A 13416-nucleotide genomic window follows, 5' to 3' on the forward strand; every position below is an offset into this window, starting at 1 on the left:
ACAAGACCAAGCCATGCTTAGCCAGCCAGTCCACCAGGCCTCAACACAAGTGCTCATGGATGATGGATGGATCTCCAACCCCAACTCTGCACTTCATACTCCACACCGACAGGATGGACATCAACCACGGTCTGCGCCACAGCCCATTGTGCCTCAGGCTCCGCCTGCACAGCCCGTCAGCCATCCACCTGTCCAACAGAGAAATCCCTTTCCTCAGCCTACTCAGCATTCACACCCTCCTTCAATACGATACCAGTCCTACCCTCAGTACCCTGCCTATCCTCCTGCATTCTACCCACCTGGAGGGTACTACCCCAATTATCCATTGGCCAGCTGTGCCTACGATGCCACCGCCAGTACCCTATGGGCAACCTGTCCCACCACCGGGGCCAACGGCTCCTGGCATCCTGGAAATGGCCATTGCCTCTTCCTACGGCATTCCAAAGCCCAAGCTTATCCCGTTCAGCACTGGTAAGGAGAGTGACTTCATCATGATGAAGAAAGGACTGGACAGTGTGCTAGGTCCACACAAGCACCTAACCGAGGACTACAAGTACCAAGTACTTCTTGACCTCCTCAAACTGCCAAACGCCTATCAGGTTGCCAAGAGGTATGTCAACGACCCAACGCCATACACTAGTGCCATGCACACCCTTGAACAGCGCTACGGTCAGCCGCGCCAGCTTGTCCAAGGAGAGCTGAAGGCCATCCTGAACTCTCCCCCTATCAAGCCCGGTGACGCACAGGCCTTTGAGGACTTCTCATCCTCTATCAGCACTTTGGTGGGTCTGCTAAGTACTATCGATGGTTCCTCTCGAGCTGAGCTGAGATGTGGCTCTCACGTGGACACGCTGCTAAGCAAGCTACCCGCCTCCTACAGAGACCGCTTCGCTGAGCATTGCATATCGAGGGGGATCATCCGCAGTGGCAGTGATCAGACATACACGCTCCCTGATTTTGCAGATTGGCTGGAACGCAAGGCGCAAGCCATACAGGTGGCAAGACGTGCTACTGACGCCTCTAAACCAGAAGTCACTCAGTTCGAGCGCAAGAACAAGGCTGCCAAGCCCCAGCAGTCTAAGTCCGCCACTATCTATGTGACTAACCAGCCTGAGAGCTCAGAGCCACCACGAAGTTCTGCCTCCTCTCCAGCCAGTTCATACCCGGGCCAGGCCTCCAAGAAGCGAGAGCGCTTTAAGCCCTATTGCCCCTACTGCTCCAACCAAGAACATTACCTCAGTGCCTGTACAGAGTTCGCTAAGCTCAACACAGCTGAGAAAGGTGCTTGGATCAAGGAGAAGAGTAAATGCTGGCGATGTGGGCGTGGACACAAGCCGGAGAGCTGCACCCTGAAGAAGCCATGCTCCACCTGCAATGAGCAACACCTTCTTGTCCTGCACGAAGTGGCCACCAAAGCCTGTCAGAGCCTCTTCACCGTTACTGCATCCTCCAGCATGGTGTATGTAAGCCAGTCCAGTAACTCCAGTCGTGTCATGGTGAAGATTGTTCCTATTCAGCTGCACAGCGGAGGCAAGACACTGGACACTTACGCCGTACTGGATGACGGCTCTGAAAGAACCATCCTCCTTCCTGCCGCTGCCAGGCATCTTGGTCTGCATGGGGAGGATGAAGTTCTGTCACTCCGCACCATCAGACAAGATGTGGTGAAGCTTAATGGAGCATCGGTGTCATTCGAGGTATGCAATCCCAACAACACTCAGGTGAAATACGACATCAGTCATGCCTTTACTGCAGAGCAGCTCAGTCTCGCAGAGCAGTCCTGCCCTGTAGAGATACTCAAGAAGAGGTTCGATTATCTCCGTGGGGTTCCGGTGCGAGGTTTCAGCGTAGTCCAGCCTTTGCTCCTCATCGGCTCCGATCACCCACATCTGATCACTCCTGTATGTCCAGTACTGAGAGGACCTCAAGGCAGTCCAGTCGCTGTACGCACCCTGCTGGGATGGACCATACAGGGACCGACCAACTTCCTGCAAACACCCCCCACGGAGACTTCATGTCTCCATGCAGCGTTCCAGTCACCCAATCAAGACCTACATCGGCACGTTGAGATGCTCTGGCAAGTCGACACCCTGCCGTTTCGGTCTGAGAAGGAGGCAACACGCTCCAAGCAAGATCAGCTAGCTGTCAACACTCTGGACCAGCAAACTGTCCGTGTCACAGTAGATGGCATAGCCCGCTACGCTACACCTCTACTCCGCAAGCCAGCAGCTCCCAAACTACATGCACCTCCATCGGCGGTGATTCCCCTGCTACGCGCTACTGAGCGACGCTTAACCGGCAACCCAGATCTGGCCAAGGTCTACAACGAAGAGATCCACAAGCTGGAGAGAGCTGGGTACGTCGTCAAGATCAGCAGTGACGAAGCAAGCCAGTCGGAGGAGTCCTGGTACATTCCGCACCACATGGTTCACCACAACGGGAAGGCCAGAGTGGTGTTCAATTGCTCGTTCAAGTACCAGCAGACTGCCCTCAACAACATCCTACTTCCTGGACCCAACCTTGGAGCCTCACTGCTAAGTGTGCTTCTCCGGTTCAGGGAGTATCCAGTAGCCATCAGCGGAGACATCCGTGGGATGTTCCACCAGATCCGGGTACTCCCTGAAGACCAACCACTCCTTCGCTTCCTGTGGCGCGACATGGAGAAGGAGCGCAGCCCAGACATCTACGAATGGCGTGTTCTGCCCTTCGGTACTGCCTGCAGCCCGTGCTGTGCCATATACGCACTACAGCTGCACGCCAAGACCAACAGTGCCAGCAACGAAGAGGTCCTGAACTCAGTCAACAACGCCTTCTACGTAGACAACTGCCTTCAGTCTCTCCACACTCCACAACAGGCTAGACAGCTGATTGACAAGATGAGAGTCCTGCTCGCTGCTGGTGGATTCGACATGAGGCAGTGGGCAAGCAACCGATCAGAGGTCATCGCTCATCTACCGTCAGAGGCAAGGTCCGAAGGCTGTGAACTCTGGCTGACTGCAGAGAGAGCGGATCCACAGGAATCCACCCTAGGCCTACGGTGGCACTGTCCCTCGGACACGCTCGGCTACAAGCACCGCCAACCAGTAGCCTCTGAGCCCACACTGAGGAATGTGTACAGAGTTCTGGCGTCTCAGTACGACCCACTAGGGTACATAATTCCCTATACCACTCGTGCTAAGGTCCTGATCCAAGCCCTCTGGAGGCACGAGCAACAGTGGGACGAGCCTATCACCGGAGAACTCCTCTCAGTGTGGCAGACTTGGGAGAGTGAACTTCCCCATCTTCAGCACATCAGCATGCCTCGCTGCTACCTGCCCGCCAACATGAACGCTGACCCTTCCAACGTCGACCTACATGTCTTCTGCGATGCCTCGGAGAAGGCATACGGATCTGTCGCCTACCTTCGTATGGAAGACGCAGAAGGACACCCACATGTGTCATTCATCATGGCACGATCCCGGGTCGCACCACGGAAGCAGCTCTCCATGCCCCGTCTGGAGCTCAGTGCTGCGTTGACCGGAGCTCAGCTTGTCAAACTGCTACACTCTGAGCTCACCCTAACCCTGAGGCACACATTCATGTGGTCAGATTCAACCACAGTGCTCTGTTGGATCCGGTCAGACTCCGCTCAGTACAAGGTGTTCGTCGGAACTCGCATAGCTGAAATCCAGGAGCACACCGATGCCAGTGACTGGAGGTACGTTCCCTCTGACCAGAACCCGGCCGATGACATCACTCGGGGAAAGTCACTGCATCAACTCGCTCAACCAAATCGTTGGAACAATGGGCCTACCTTCCTGTATGAACCTCCAAGCCACTGGCCAGAGAACTTGGTGGCGAGAGAGGGAGATACAGTGGAGCACAGGAAGTCCACGTTCTGCGGCCAGCTTACAGTCTCCGACACCTGTCCCGATCCACTGCAGTACGATACCTGGTCTGACTTAGTGGACGCTACATACCGGTCCCAACACGGGGCGGCAGCGGTCCCCATGTCTGCTTCAGCTCGCATAGACACAGAAGTAGCTCTCCTGAAGCAAGCGCAAGCTGACAGCTTCCCTGAGGAACTCCACGCCCTGCAACATGACCGCCCTATCCGACCTAGTAGCCGCCTCATATCACTCTCACCAGAGTACGACCACACTCTTGGTCTCATCAGAGTGGGAGGTCGCCTCCGCAAAGCTGACGATCTACCTGAAGACTCAATCCATCCCATCGTCCTTGCACCAGACCACCCCATCACGCAGCTGCTGGTGAAGGACTACGATGACCGCCTCCTGCATGCAGGTCCGGGGAGAGTCTTCGCGGAGATCAGGAGGTCATACTGGATCCTCAGAGGCCGCCAAGTCATCAGGAAGCACCAGCGACACTGCGTCGAGTGTCGCAGATGGCGAAGTAAGCCTACGATCCCCAAGATGGCCGACCTGCCTGCTGCGCGCCTCCGACTCAACAAGCCTCCATTCTGGTCCACCGGAGTAGACTGCTTCGGCCCGTACATGGTCAAGATAGGCCGGCGGCGAGAGAAGCGTTGGGGCATTGTGTTCAAATGTCTCACATCTCGGTGTGTCCATCTCGACCTGATGCCAAGTATGGACACAGACTCCTTTCTCCTTGCCCTCCGCCGCTTCATAGCGCGCCGGGGCAAGCCCTACGAGATACTCTGCGACAGAGGCACCAATTTCCGTGGTGGCGAGAAGGAGCTCCAGCAAGCTTTCGAAGCACTTGAGCCATCGCTCAAGGAACAGCTGGCCAAACAGTGCATCCTTTTCAAATTCAACCCCCCTCTCGCTCCACACTTTGGGGGAGTGTGGGAGAGGGAGATTAAATCGGTGAAGACCTCCCTCCAGACCATCCTGAAGGACCAAGTCCTCCCAGAGGAAGCCCTAATGACTGTGCTCATTGAAGTTGAGGGCATCCTCAACTCTAAGCCCCTCGGCTACGCATCCTCTGACTTGGCCGATCCTGACCCGATTACCCCAAATCTCCTCCTCATGGGGCGACGAGACGCTTCGCTACCCCAGGCAGTCTACGGCTCCAGTGATCTGCTGGGACGACGCAGATGGCGACACAGTCAGGTGCTTGCCGACCACTTCTGGGGTCACTTCACCCGCAAGTACCTACCTGGTCTACAGCCCCGCCAGAAGTGGAGAACTCCTACACCAGACCTGGCAGTGGGCACTGTCGTCATGGTGCTCGACCCACAGCTCCCGAGGGCGCTGTGGCCCGTTGGGCGCATCACCCGCATCATTCCCAGCGACGACGGCAAGGTACGCGCTGCAGAGGTGGACATCAAGGGCAACCTATACACCCGTCCCGTCGCCAAGCTGGTCGAGCTTCCGGAGATGCCCGACGACAACGATCCCAGCGCACGCTAATCCAGCAGAGACTTTCCTGTTCTACGTATTCGCTCCACGAATCCGGGGGCGGCTGTGGAAAACTCCCTGCTGCAGGCAGCGTTGGGACGTCAGTGACGTCAGCGGTGACGTGCCACGCACCTGCGCACATTCATGACTTGACTTTCAGTCTGAAATCTTTTATTCTTTGTGTGTACGTGTGCGTTAATGACAATGTAAGTACATCATTTTTATGTCTGTATTTATGTTGTTATCTCATCCGCCGGTGGTATTTACATGTTGTTTAATCCGGTAACCGTGAACTTTGATTTTACCGCGAGCTCCTATTCATTTCTATGGAGAAATGCCCGTTTCTTAAATGTTCTGCTAAATGCTTATTTCTTAGTTTAGAAAGTAATGAATGGTCGGGTTTGAGAGTGCTTTATTAGTATTTTCGACCTGTGGTATTATTTCTAGCTTTCCGTTAATGTTTAAGGCATTTATTTAGCTTCTAAATGTTGCATTGGTCGCGTCTGGTGCCATGCGCTGTTCACGTGAACAGTCGTCTTTCTAGACATGCTGGAGGCAAACGCCGCTTTTACCATTTGTGGTCTTAGATCGCCATCTAGTGGTCACCAAGTGCATTGCACTTGATTTATCTGTATTAAGCCCATGAGTGCTTCGTTTTTCACTTATATTATTATTATATTATTCTGCCACTTGCAGTAATTCGGTTTCCTTCACATTAATGTTGCTTAGGTGCAATTATATTATTATGTATATTGTTAATGTAACATGATGTGTATATTTGATTTCCTAATTATAATTATATTATAATTCCTAACTGTATATTCTGCATATTTTATTATATTGTAGAATTTGGTTGTATATATTCTAATTACCCTTTCTGTGTATGTTTATTCACAGAAACCACACACGCGTTCTGTAATGCACACAAATACCTTTGATCACTTTGATGTCTGGAATCAATAAATGTTTAACTATCACCCGAAGTCGCAGCTGTTCTCTAACCGGAGCACATAGTCAGTGAGGGGGCGACTAGCCATTAACGTACACGTCCGTCACAATATATATATATATATATATCTATCTATCTATATGTATATTTATTAGGGCTGTCCAACGATTAATTTTTTTAAATCACGATTAATCGCATGTTGTCCATAGTTAACTTGCAATTAATGGCACATTTATTCACACATTTTTTGCTGTTCTAAATTACCTTCAGGTATTTTATAAATGTTTTTAATACTGTTATCAATGAATAATAATACTGTTAAAATGGAATTATTGTTATTGTTGTTTTTCTCTTGACATACTTTTGTCTGTTTCTGTTATTGTAAACCTGCAATTTTGTTTCCTGTTTGTTTATGTATTTGAGCACATTGAGTCCATGCTCGTTGTGTGAAATGTGCTTTATAAATAAATTTGCCTTGCAAAACAATTTTAAATCAGAAGCTACTTTTCAATGAATCTCAAAAAGAAAAAAAAGAAATCAGGAAGACTGAAACTGCTCATTTACAGTATGTAATAAAATTAAGGAAAATGACTGGTGGGGTGGGGCAAAGAAAAAAGAAGAAAAAAGGGTAATACGAGCCCGTACCTGGCTTTTTGGGCATCACCATTCTGGTAGTTTGATCTGCCTGCCATCCTTGACTCACTACACCTGAAGACAAAGAAAAAGACGACATGTGTTTACGGACAATGACAGTGACAACAATGGCATACATGGCAGCACAAATTGTTACTTATAAAAAATATCCCTCATCATTTTAATTCTCACCCTTAACTGCCTCTTCAACTGAGTATCCCACGAAGGCAGCGAAGTCCTCTGCTGAGATGGAAGTGTACGCCTGCGCCACCAGGCTGTACGCCCTCTGCCGAGTGCTCTCTGGAAACACATTCACAACTTCAGTGTACATACACACACAAGGGCAATCTGAGTTCTATTTAATGTCTGGTTCTTTTTAATGTCCACATGGGTAACAGCCACTTCCTGTTGTCGTGTTAACTGTTGGAGCATCTGAACATAACGTTTGCACATCGTGGCTCATGTAAGCGAAGCTGCTAATGAGCAACAGCACTGGTTTGACACTGCGAACAATAATTACTCTATTAATTAGGTAGAGCCAGGGAAAATACACTGCGGTGATCAGCCATCATGTAAGTGAATATGGCTCATCTACATGGACCTTTTATCGGAAGTAGGCCAGTGTTGAAAAAAAAACAAAAAAAAGATTTTCTCATTCTAAATCGATTCTCATTAATTCCTAAAAATTGATTCGAATGTCCAAAGATCGATTTTTTTATATTTTTTTTTGGCGGTTGTTACATTACAACTTTTGGTATTTTTTTTTTATGCCCAAAAAAAGAATGTTTTGTTGGACACAAGAAGTGGTGCCATGTTTTGGCCTATGTTTAAAAGGTATGAAAACAAAGTTTTCAATTATAAATTGCATAAATTGTCAATATTTCATTACTTTATATACTTTGGGTGTTAGGGTTACATTTGCATAAAATGCTAAAAACCAAATGCTCAAAAATTAAAAACCAAAATAGACCAAAAATGGAAAAAACTTTAACGGAATGTGGAAAAATTAAAACTCCTCCGTCTCCGTTTCCTCCCTGGATCTGTTTGATAATTCTGACCCACGATGTTTCCTAAAGCAGTTCTATCAGCATTCTGGGAGCTGATTGGTCCTTACAACATCATTAGCTGCAATACTTGCTGTTGAATCTCAATATAATACTAGTATTAATATGTTACATAACTACACATATAATTCATGCAACAGTTCAAAAAACTGTTTTAATAACACTAACCCAAATCAATATCGGAATCGAATCTAATTAAATCTTGATAATCGATTCTAAATCTTAAGAATCAGAATCGATTCTTGACATCTGAATCGATCCCCAGCCCTAATCGTAAGGTTTCATTATTTCTATGTACAACTCTATGTACAACATGCACATAGTTACAACTATATCTACAATTAAGGGCTGGTGGAAGATTAAAAGAATAAAGCTTGTCTCACAAAGCGTTAATTGAAAACCCTTTATAGCAGGATATCAAGACACTATGTGTGAATTGAATTAGATGAAAGTGTTCTGGCTTCACTCTCAGTTGACTGGAATATTCAGTTGTTACAAAAACTATGAATTAACCCTAATCCTTATGACATTACATAATCAACACTACTCAACAGAATAAGAATAAGAAGATCTCTTGACTGTGACAGGAAACACTGTTTTATAAAAAGGCCTGAGCCGTGTGGGGGTTAGTCTGTGCCAGTGATTGTATGCATGTGCTGCTGCTGCTTTGGCCATTATCACACAACTGCTTCAGGGTCATGCCCTTTCATGCTTTGTAACCTAGCAACCAGCTCGGTGTACCAACAGTCTGTTATAGAGGTATGCAGCGGTAACAACAACAACCGACCGCATGAGAAAAGACAGCTGTTTTCATGAAAAAGGACATTTGCCAAGAGCATTTTCCTGTTCTGATGTCCACAAACCTCTTTTACTCTTACTGTACTAATCTAAGTAGTGGCAGAAAAGACAAAGACAGTCTTAAGAAAAACTGTGTTATTAGGGCCCGAGCACTTACAGTGCGAAGGCCCTATTGTATCTCTAGGAATTTTTTATTCTTTATTCTTCTGACGAAAGGAGGGCCTTTTTTCCCCCTAAACGTGCCCAAAAAGTCACCAAATTTTGCATGCAAGCCAGGCCTGGAGAAAAATTTCGGAATGGCAAAATGGCTCAACAGCGCCCCCTAGAAAACTTCGTGCCTCAAGCCCCACAATACGGTTTGACGTACATGCACGAAAATCGGTACACACCTGTATCATGACGCAACTTAAAGAAAAGTCTCTTGGCACCATGGCCGAAACCCAACAGGAAGTCGGCCATTTTGAATTAATCGTGTCATTTTGGCGAAATTTATGCCATTCCTTCGGCAGTTAATACGGCCCGAACCGTAACGTGCACCCAGGTGTGTTATACATCAAAATATGCGTCTCCATCCTGCGACTACGCGCATTACTTTTCTCTTTCAAAAGTGTTGTAATTCAGTCACATTGGAGGGTTTTCGAGCATGAAACGCCTTTTCTTTTCTCCGGAAAAGAACGCGAACCCCTAGTGCTCTGGGGGGTTTTGCACCCCGGAGAAATGGAGTGACGGGGAAGTCCGAAGGGTTCGCGACGGTGTCACGGCAACGGCGTAGGCTCTGCGTTGGTTTAACGCAGAGCCTTGAATCAGGCTTTATTCTACAAATAAAACTGTTGTAAGATAAGTGGACTATGCATGCTCTCAATGCAGAGAAGCAGATCGCATTAAGAGGCTTTTCAACTTGGCCCTGAAGAGAACGTCTGTTTACCACGCCTTCAGTAACACCGAGAGATAACTTGTTTGGGGACTGAACTGGCCTCTCTTACCAGAGTGTGACCCTCCAGGAGGAGGTTGGAGGTGCTGAGCAAGACATCTGTGAGTGAGAGGATCAGATGTTTATGGAGCAGAAACAGGACCGGGCCTGCCCTTGGCTAACAGGCTATTCTAGGGCTGCTATCACCTCTCGGCCTCTCACTTCTTAAAAATAGTCCTAAACTTTTCACCAGCAAAGGCAAAGCAGACATGGCAGGACAAGGGCTTTTATTTTTAAAACAGTTGACGGACTGGGTATCATTTCAGGGTTTTCCCCTCTTTATACGTCTCCTTACTTTAAGATAGGTTAAAGTAAACTTTACAACAGCGCAATGTGGGTATAAACTTCATGCAACTTTATTACAGCTACCAGTAAAATATCCAATGAATTAACATTATGTTCATTATCAAATTAACAAAGTGAGAAAAGAAACAAGTATTTCCAAAAGCTATACAGATAATCATGTGCAATCAGTCTTTGGATAATTCGTATGTACAATCACTAAAACATGAATCCGAATTTAACTGGTTTTGAAATACAAAAGTATATATATAAATAAAAGTTAGGAAAGGATAATAACATGGCATCAAAGAAGACATATGAGGATTTCTTTTCCCTATACTTAAGAGCATGCAGTTGGGTGTCTGTTGTAATAACTCAACAACTCCAACATAACAGCCCTATGACCTTCTTTGTACTGCCCCAGTCTAAATATAGGTCATTGAGTGAGCCAGTTACATCTACAGGGTTCTGGTTCCAGGACTGAACCAGGTCTGAGCTTCCATCCAACATCACCATGTACTTACTGTACTTCAAAAGTGGGTAGCACTAACTGCAAGCCTGATTTATTAAGAGGTACACCCTGCAGGAGAGACTGTGCCCCCTAAAACCAGCTGCTATGAACAGAGTTGTAGTACATGGTTGAACAAGGTGCTGCTGTATATAAGTAGAATTTTGGCCAAGATAAATCAAAAACATCTCATTTATACCAGAGAAAATTATGACTTGTGAAAGAAGGCCGTGTCTCCTCTCTTTTAAAGAAAAATATTTCACTGATAGTCATTTCAGCCCACATCCACCATAGCCTTAGATTTCAATCAATATCTAACTCAAAAGTCTTTGTAAAAAGCACTCAGATTTCAAAAACATCCAAAAGCACATTACAATGTCCATCACTTTACAACAGGTTGATTACTCTTCCTCTTCCTCTTCATCTTCCGCATCCTCAAATTCCTCATCGCCTACTCCAAAGTCCATTTTTACAAGGACTGCTTCAACATGCTCCGTTGACAAAGTGAAGTGGTCCATTTTCTCAAAGCCTGGCTCTGGTCTGTCTTCTCCAAGTGAGGACTTGGCTGCATCTTTGGTCTGGGTGATGAGGCCTTTGGAAGCCAGGAGGAACTCGGCAGCTCCGTTCTGCTCCAGAGCCCTCACCGCTGTGTCTGTTAGCTCGGAGCTGGCCTGCAGGCGCTCGCCGTACTGTTGAGCCAGTGCCCTCAGAGCCGCCACCTTTTCATCCTGCTCTTTTCCAATTTGCTCCAGTAAGAAAGTCTTGCGCTCTTCAAGTACGGCATATAAGAGGTCGAAGCGTTCAGCCAGCTGTTGTTTAGCTAGCTGAGAATTGTCTTGTACGGCCCGGCACGCATCTTCCATCTGGTTCAGCAGGGACTGAAGACGGCCATTGCTAGCCACCAGGGTATCAATGGCATTGCTCAATTCACCTTTCTGAGCCGTGTAGATCGTATCTAGAGGCGCCACCTCACAGGTCTTGTGCTGGCCAAACACTTTGCACATGGAGCAGGTGGGAGTCTGGCAGGTCACGCAGTAGATGTTAATTCTCTCATCCTCATGTTCTTGGCACATGGGCTCTTTCGATTCTTTAGGCTTCAGGGTATTTTCTGTGCTTCCACTGCTACTAAGTTCCTGTTGTTGCTTATAGAGGTCAATGATATTTTCCACCAACAAGTTGCGCTGGAGGCCGTGCACGCCGTGTCGGTCGAGCACGACCTCGAATCGGCAGGTAGGGCAGCGGAAGACTCCACCCGAAAAGCGGTAAGGGTTGCGCGAGTCGTAGAGGTCGCTGGCGCAGCTTCGGCACAGGTTGTGCTGGCAGGGCAGGATCACCACGGGTTTGGTGAACATGTCCAGGCAGATGGGGCAGCTCAGCTGTTTCTCCAGACTGTCCATGGGGCTGGGTGGCCGAACTAGAGATCCCGTTCTTTGGACGTCCATAACGGAAAAAAAAGGCTCACTCTGTACCTAAACTGGTACGTTTTGCAATTTCTGCAAACCAAAAGTAGAAAGTTGGTATTTCCTAAAAAGTACTAAAGAAGACAGCGGACTCTCAAGCCTCCTCTTCAGTGTGTGTCGGAGGAAAGGTTGAGATCTATTCTGGTTGAGAGCCTGGCGCTCTGACCTTTATAGCAGCCCTCACAGCTGGTGACACCCGATCCCTTCCACCAATGACAGCAAACATTCCTGTCTGCTTGAAGGCATTGAATCCCTTCACAGAAATGGACCTCCAGCCCACCCCACCTGGTATTACATGTCCCTGAGGGCTCTGGGTCCCCTTGAATAGAGACAGAAATAGCAGACTGATCTGAGACAAACGCGTGCCATGTGACTGGTTCAGAGAAGCGCCAACGGTTTTACTGGTAAACAAGATATTAATATAATCTTTTACCCCGTTTACACGTAGCAAAAACGGTGGTGTTTTCATGCATTTTGGCCGTTCGTTTACACGAAAACGAAGCTCAAAGTCACCAAAAACCATCATTTCTGAAAACTCCGGTCAAAGTGGAGATTTGCAAAAACTCCGACTACATGTTTGCTTGTAAACAGAGGGAAACATTTAGGCTTCAGAACGTCACATTATGCAACAGAAACGTCACCAGCGTCATGTGTGCGACCTGTGTTTACAATAAGTTTAGCCACGTGTCATTTGTTGATGTTTTTTTCCAGGATTCTGATTGGCTAGCATGACTTTATCTTCTCGTTACACTGCCTCCTGCAGGTTTGGCTGCTCATAGCACCTTAACAGCTACTTATGCGGGTTCGTTTAAATGATGGTATTTTTCAAAATGTAGAGGGGGAAATATCCGTTTTTGTAAATACCCGGCTATGTGTAAACGTGGCCTTTGTTTAATATACTGCAAGTTGGAGTGATTCCACTTATATGCTATTAAATTAAATGTTTAAATTCAAATATATTTTTTTTTTTTTTTTTTTTAAAAAGCCCCAAAACATTCAGTTTTGGTGATAGGGCTTGACTTATGATCTTGATATGCTGGTGATACAAATAATACATTTTGTGAGTTCAGCAATGACTAGATAACAGGTAAAAGTTGAAGTGTGGATTAACTAAATATTATTTCACTTTCTCAGGTCCGAACACAATTAATGACTTTCTAGAATATTTTTTTTTTTATTCTTAGTAGTAGTAGTAGTAGTAGTAGTAGTTGTGTTTATTTCGAATATGAATCATATAAAAAAAAGAAAGAAATAAGACAATCGTCTTAACATGAGACATAACAAAGTACATATTCGAAAGGGAGTGAGAAGAAGTAAAACTTTTCTTCAAAAGATATTTAGGAAATAAAAAAAAAATTAAAAAAAGATCAAAACACAGCTGATGTTTTGCAT

General features: G+C 46.8%; 2 protein-coding genes across 2 annotated transcripts in view; both read right to left on the reverse strand.

Moving 5' to 3' along the window:
* Nucleotides 1-13416, reverse strand: part of cops8 (COP9 signalosome subunit 8) — a 32419-nt gene that overhangs the window by 4452 nt on the left and 14551 nt on the right. The window contains exons 5-6 of the mRNA XM_061723041.1: nucleotides 7135-7242; nucleotides 6955-7017 (exon numbers count right to left, since the gene is read on the reverse strand). Of these exons, the coding sequence (XP_061579025.1) occupies nucleotides 6955-7017; nucleotides 7135-7242 (171 nt within the window). The remainder of the gene's footprint in view (nucleotides 1-6954; nucleotides 7018-7134; nucleotides 7243-13416) is intronic.
* On the reverse strand, nucleotides 9985-12175 carry trim63b (tripartite motif containing 63b). Its single transcript, XM_061723040.1, has one exon. It carries the CDS (start codon nucleotides 12004-12006, stop codon nucleotides 10966-10968), a length of 1041 nt encoding a protein of 346 aa, XP_061579024.1. The 5' UTR covers nucleotides 12007-12175; the 3' UTR covers nucleotides 9985-10965.

Source organism: Cololabis saira, chromosome 6, assembly GCF_033807715.1.
Source record: "Cololabis saira isolate AMF1-May2022 chromosome 6, fColSai1.1, whole genome shotgun sequence".
Lineage (NCBI taxonomy): Eukaryota > Metazoa > Chordata > Actinopteri > Beloniformes > Belonidae > Cololabis > Cololabis saira.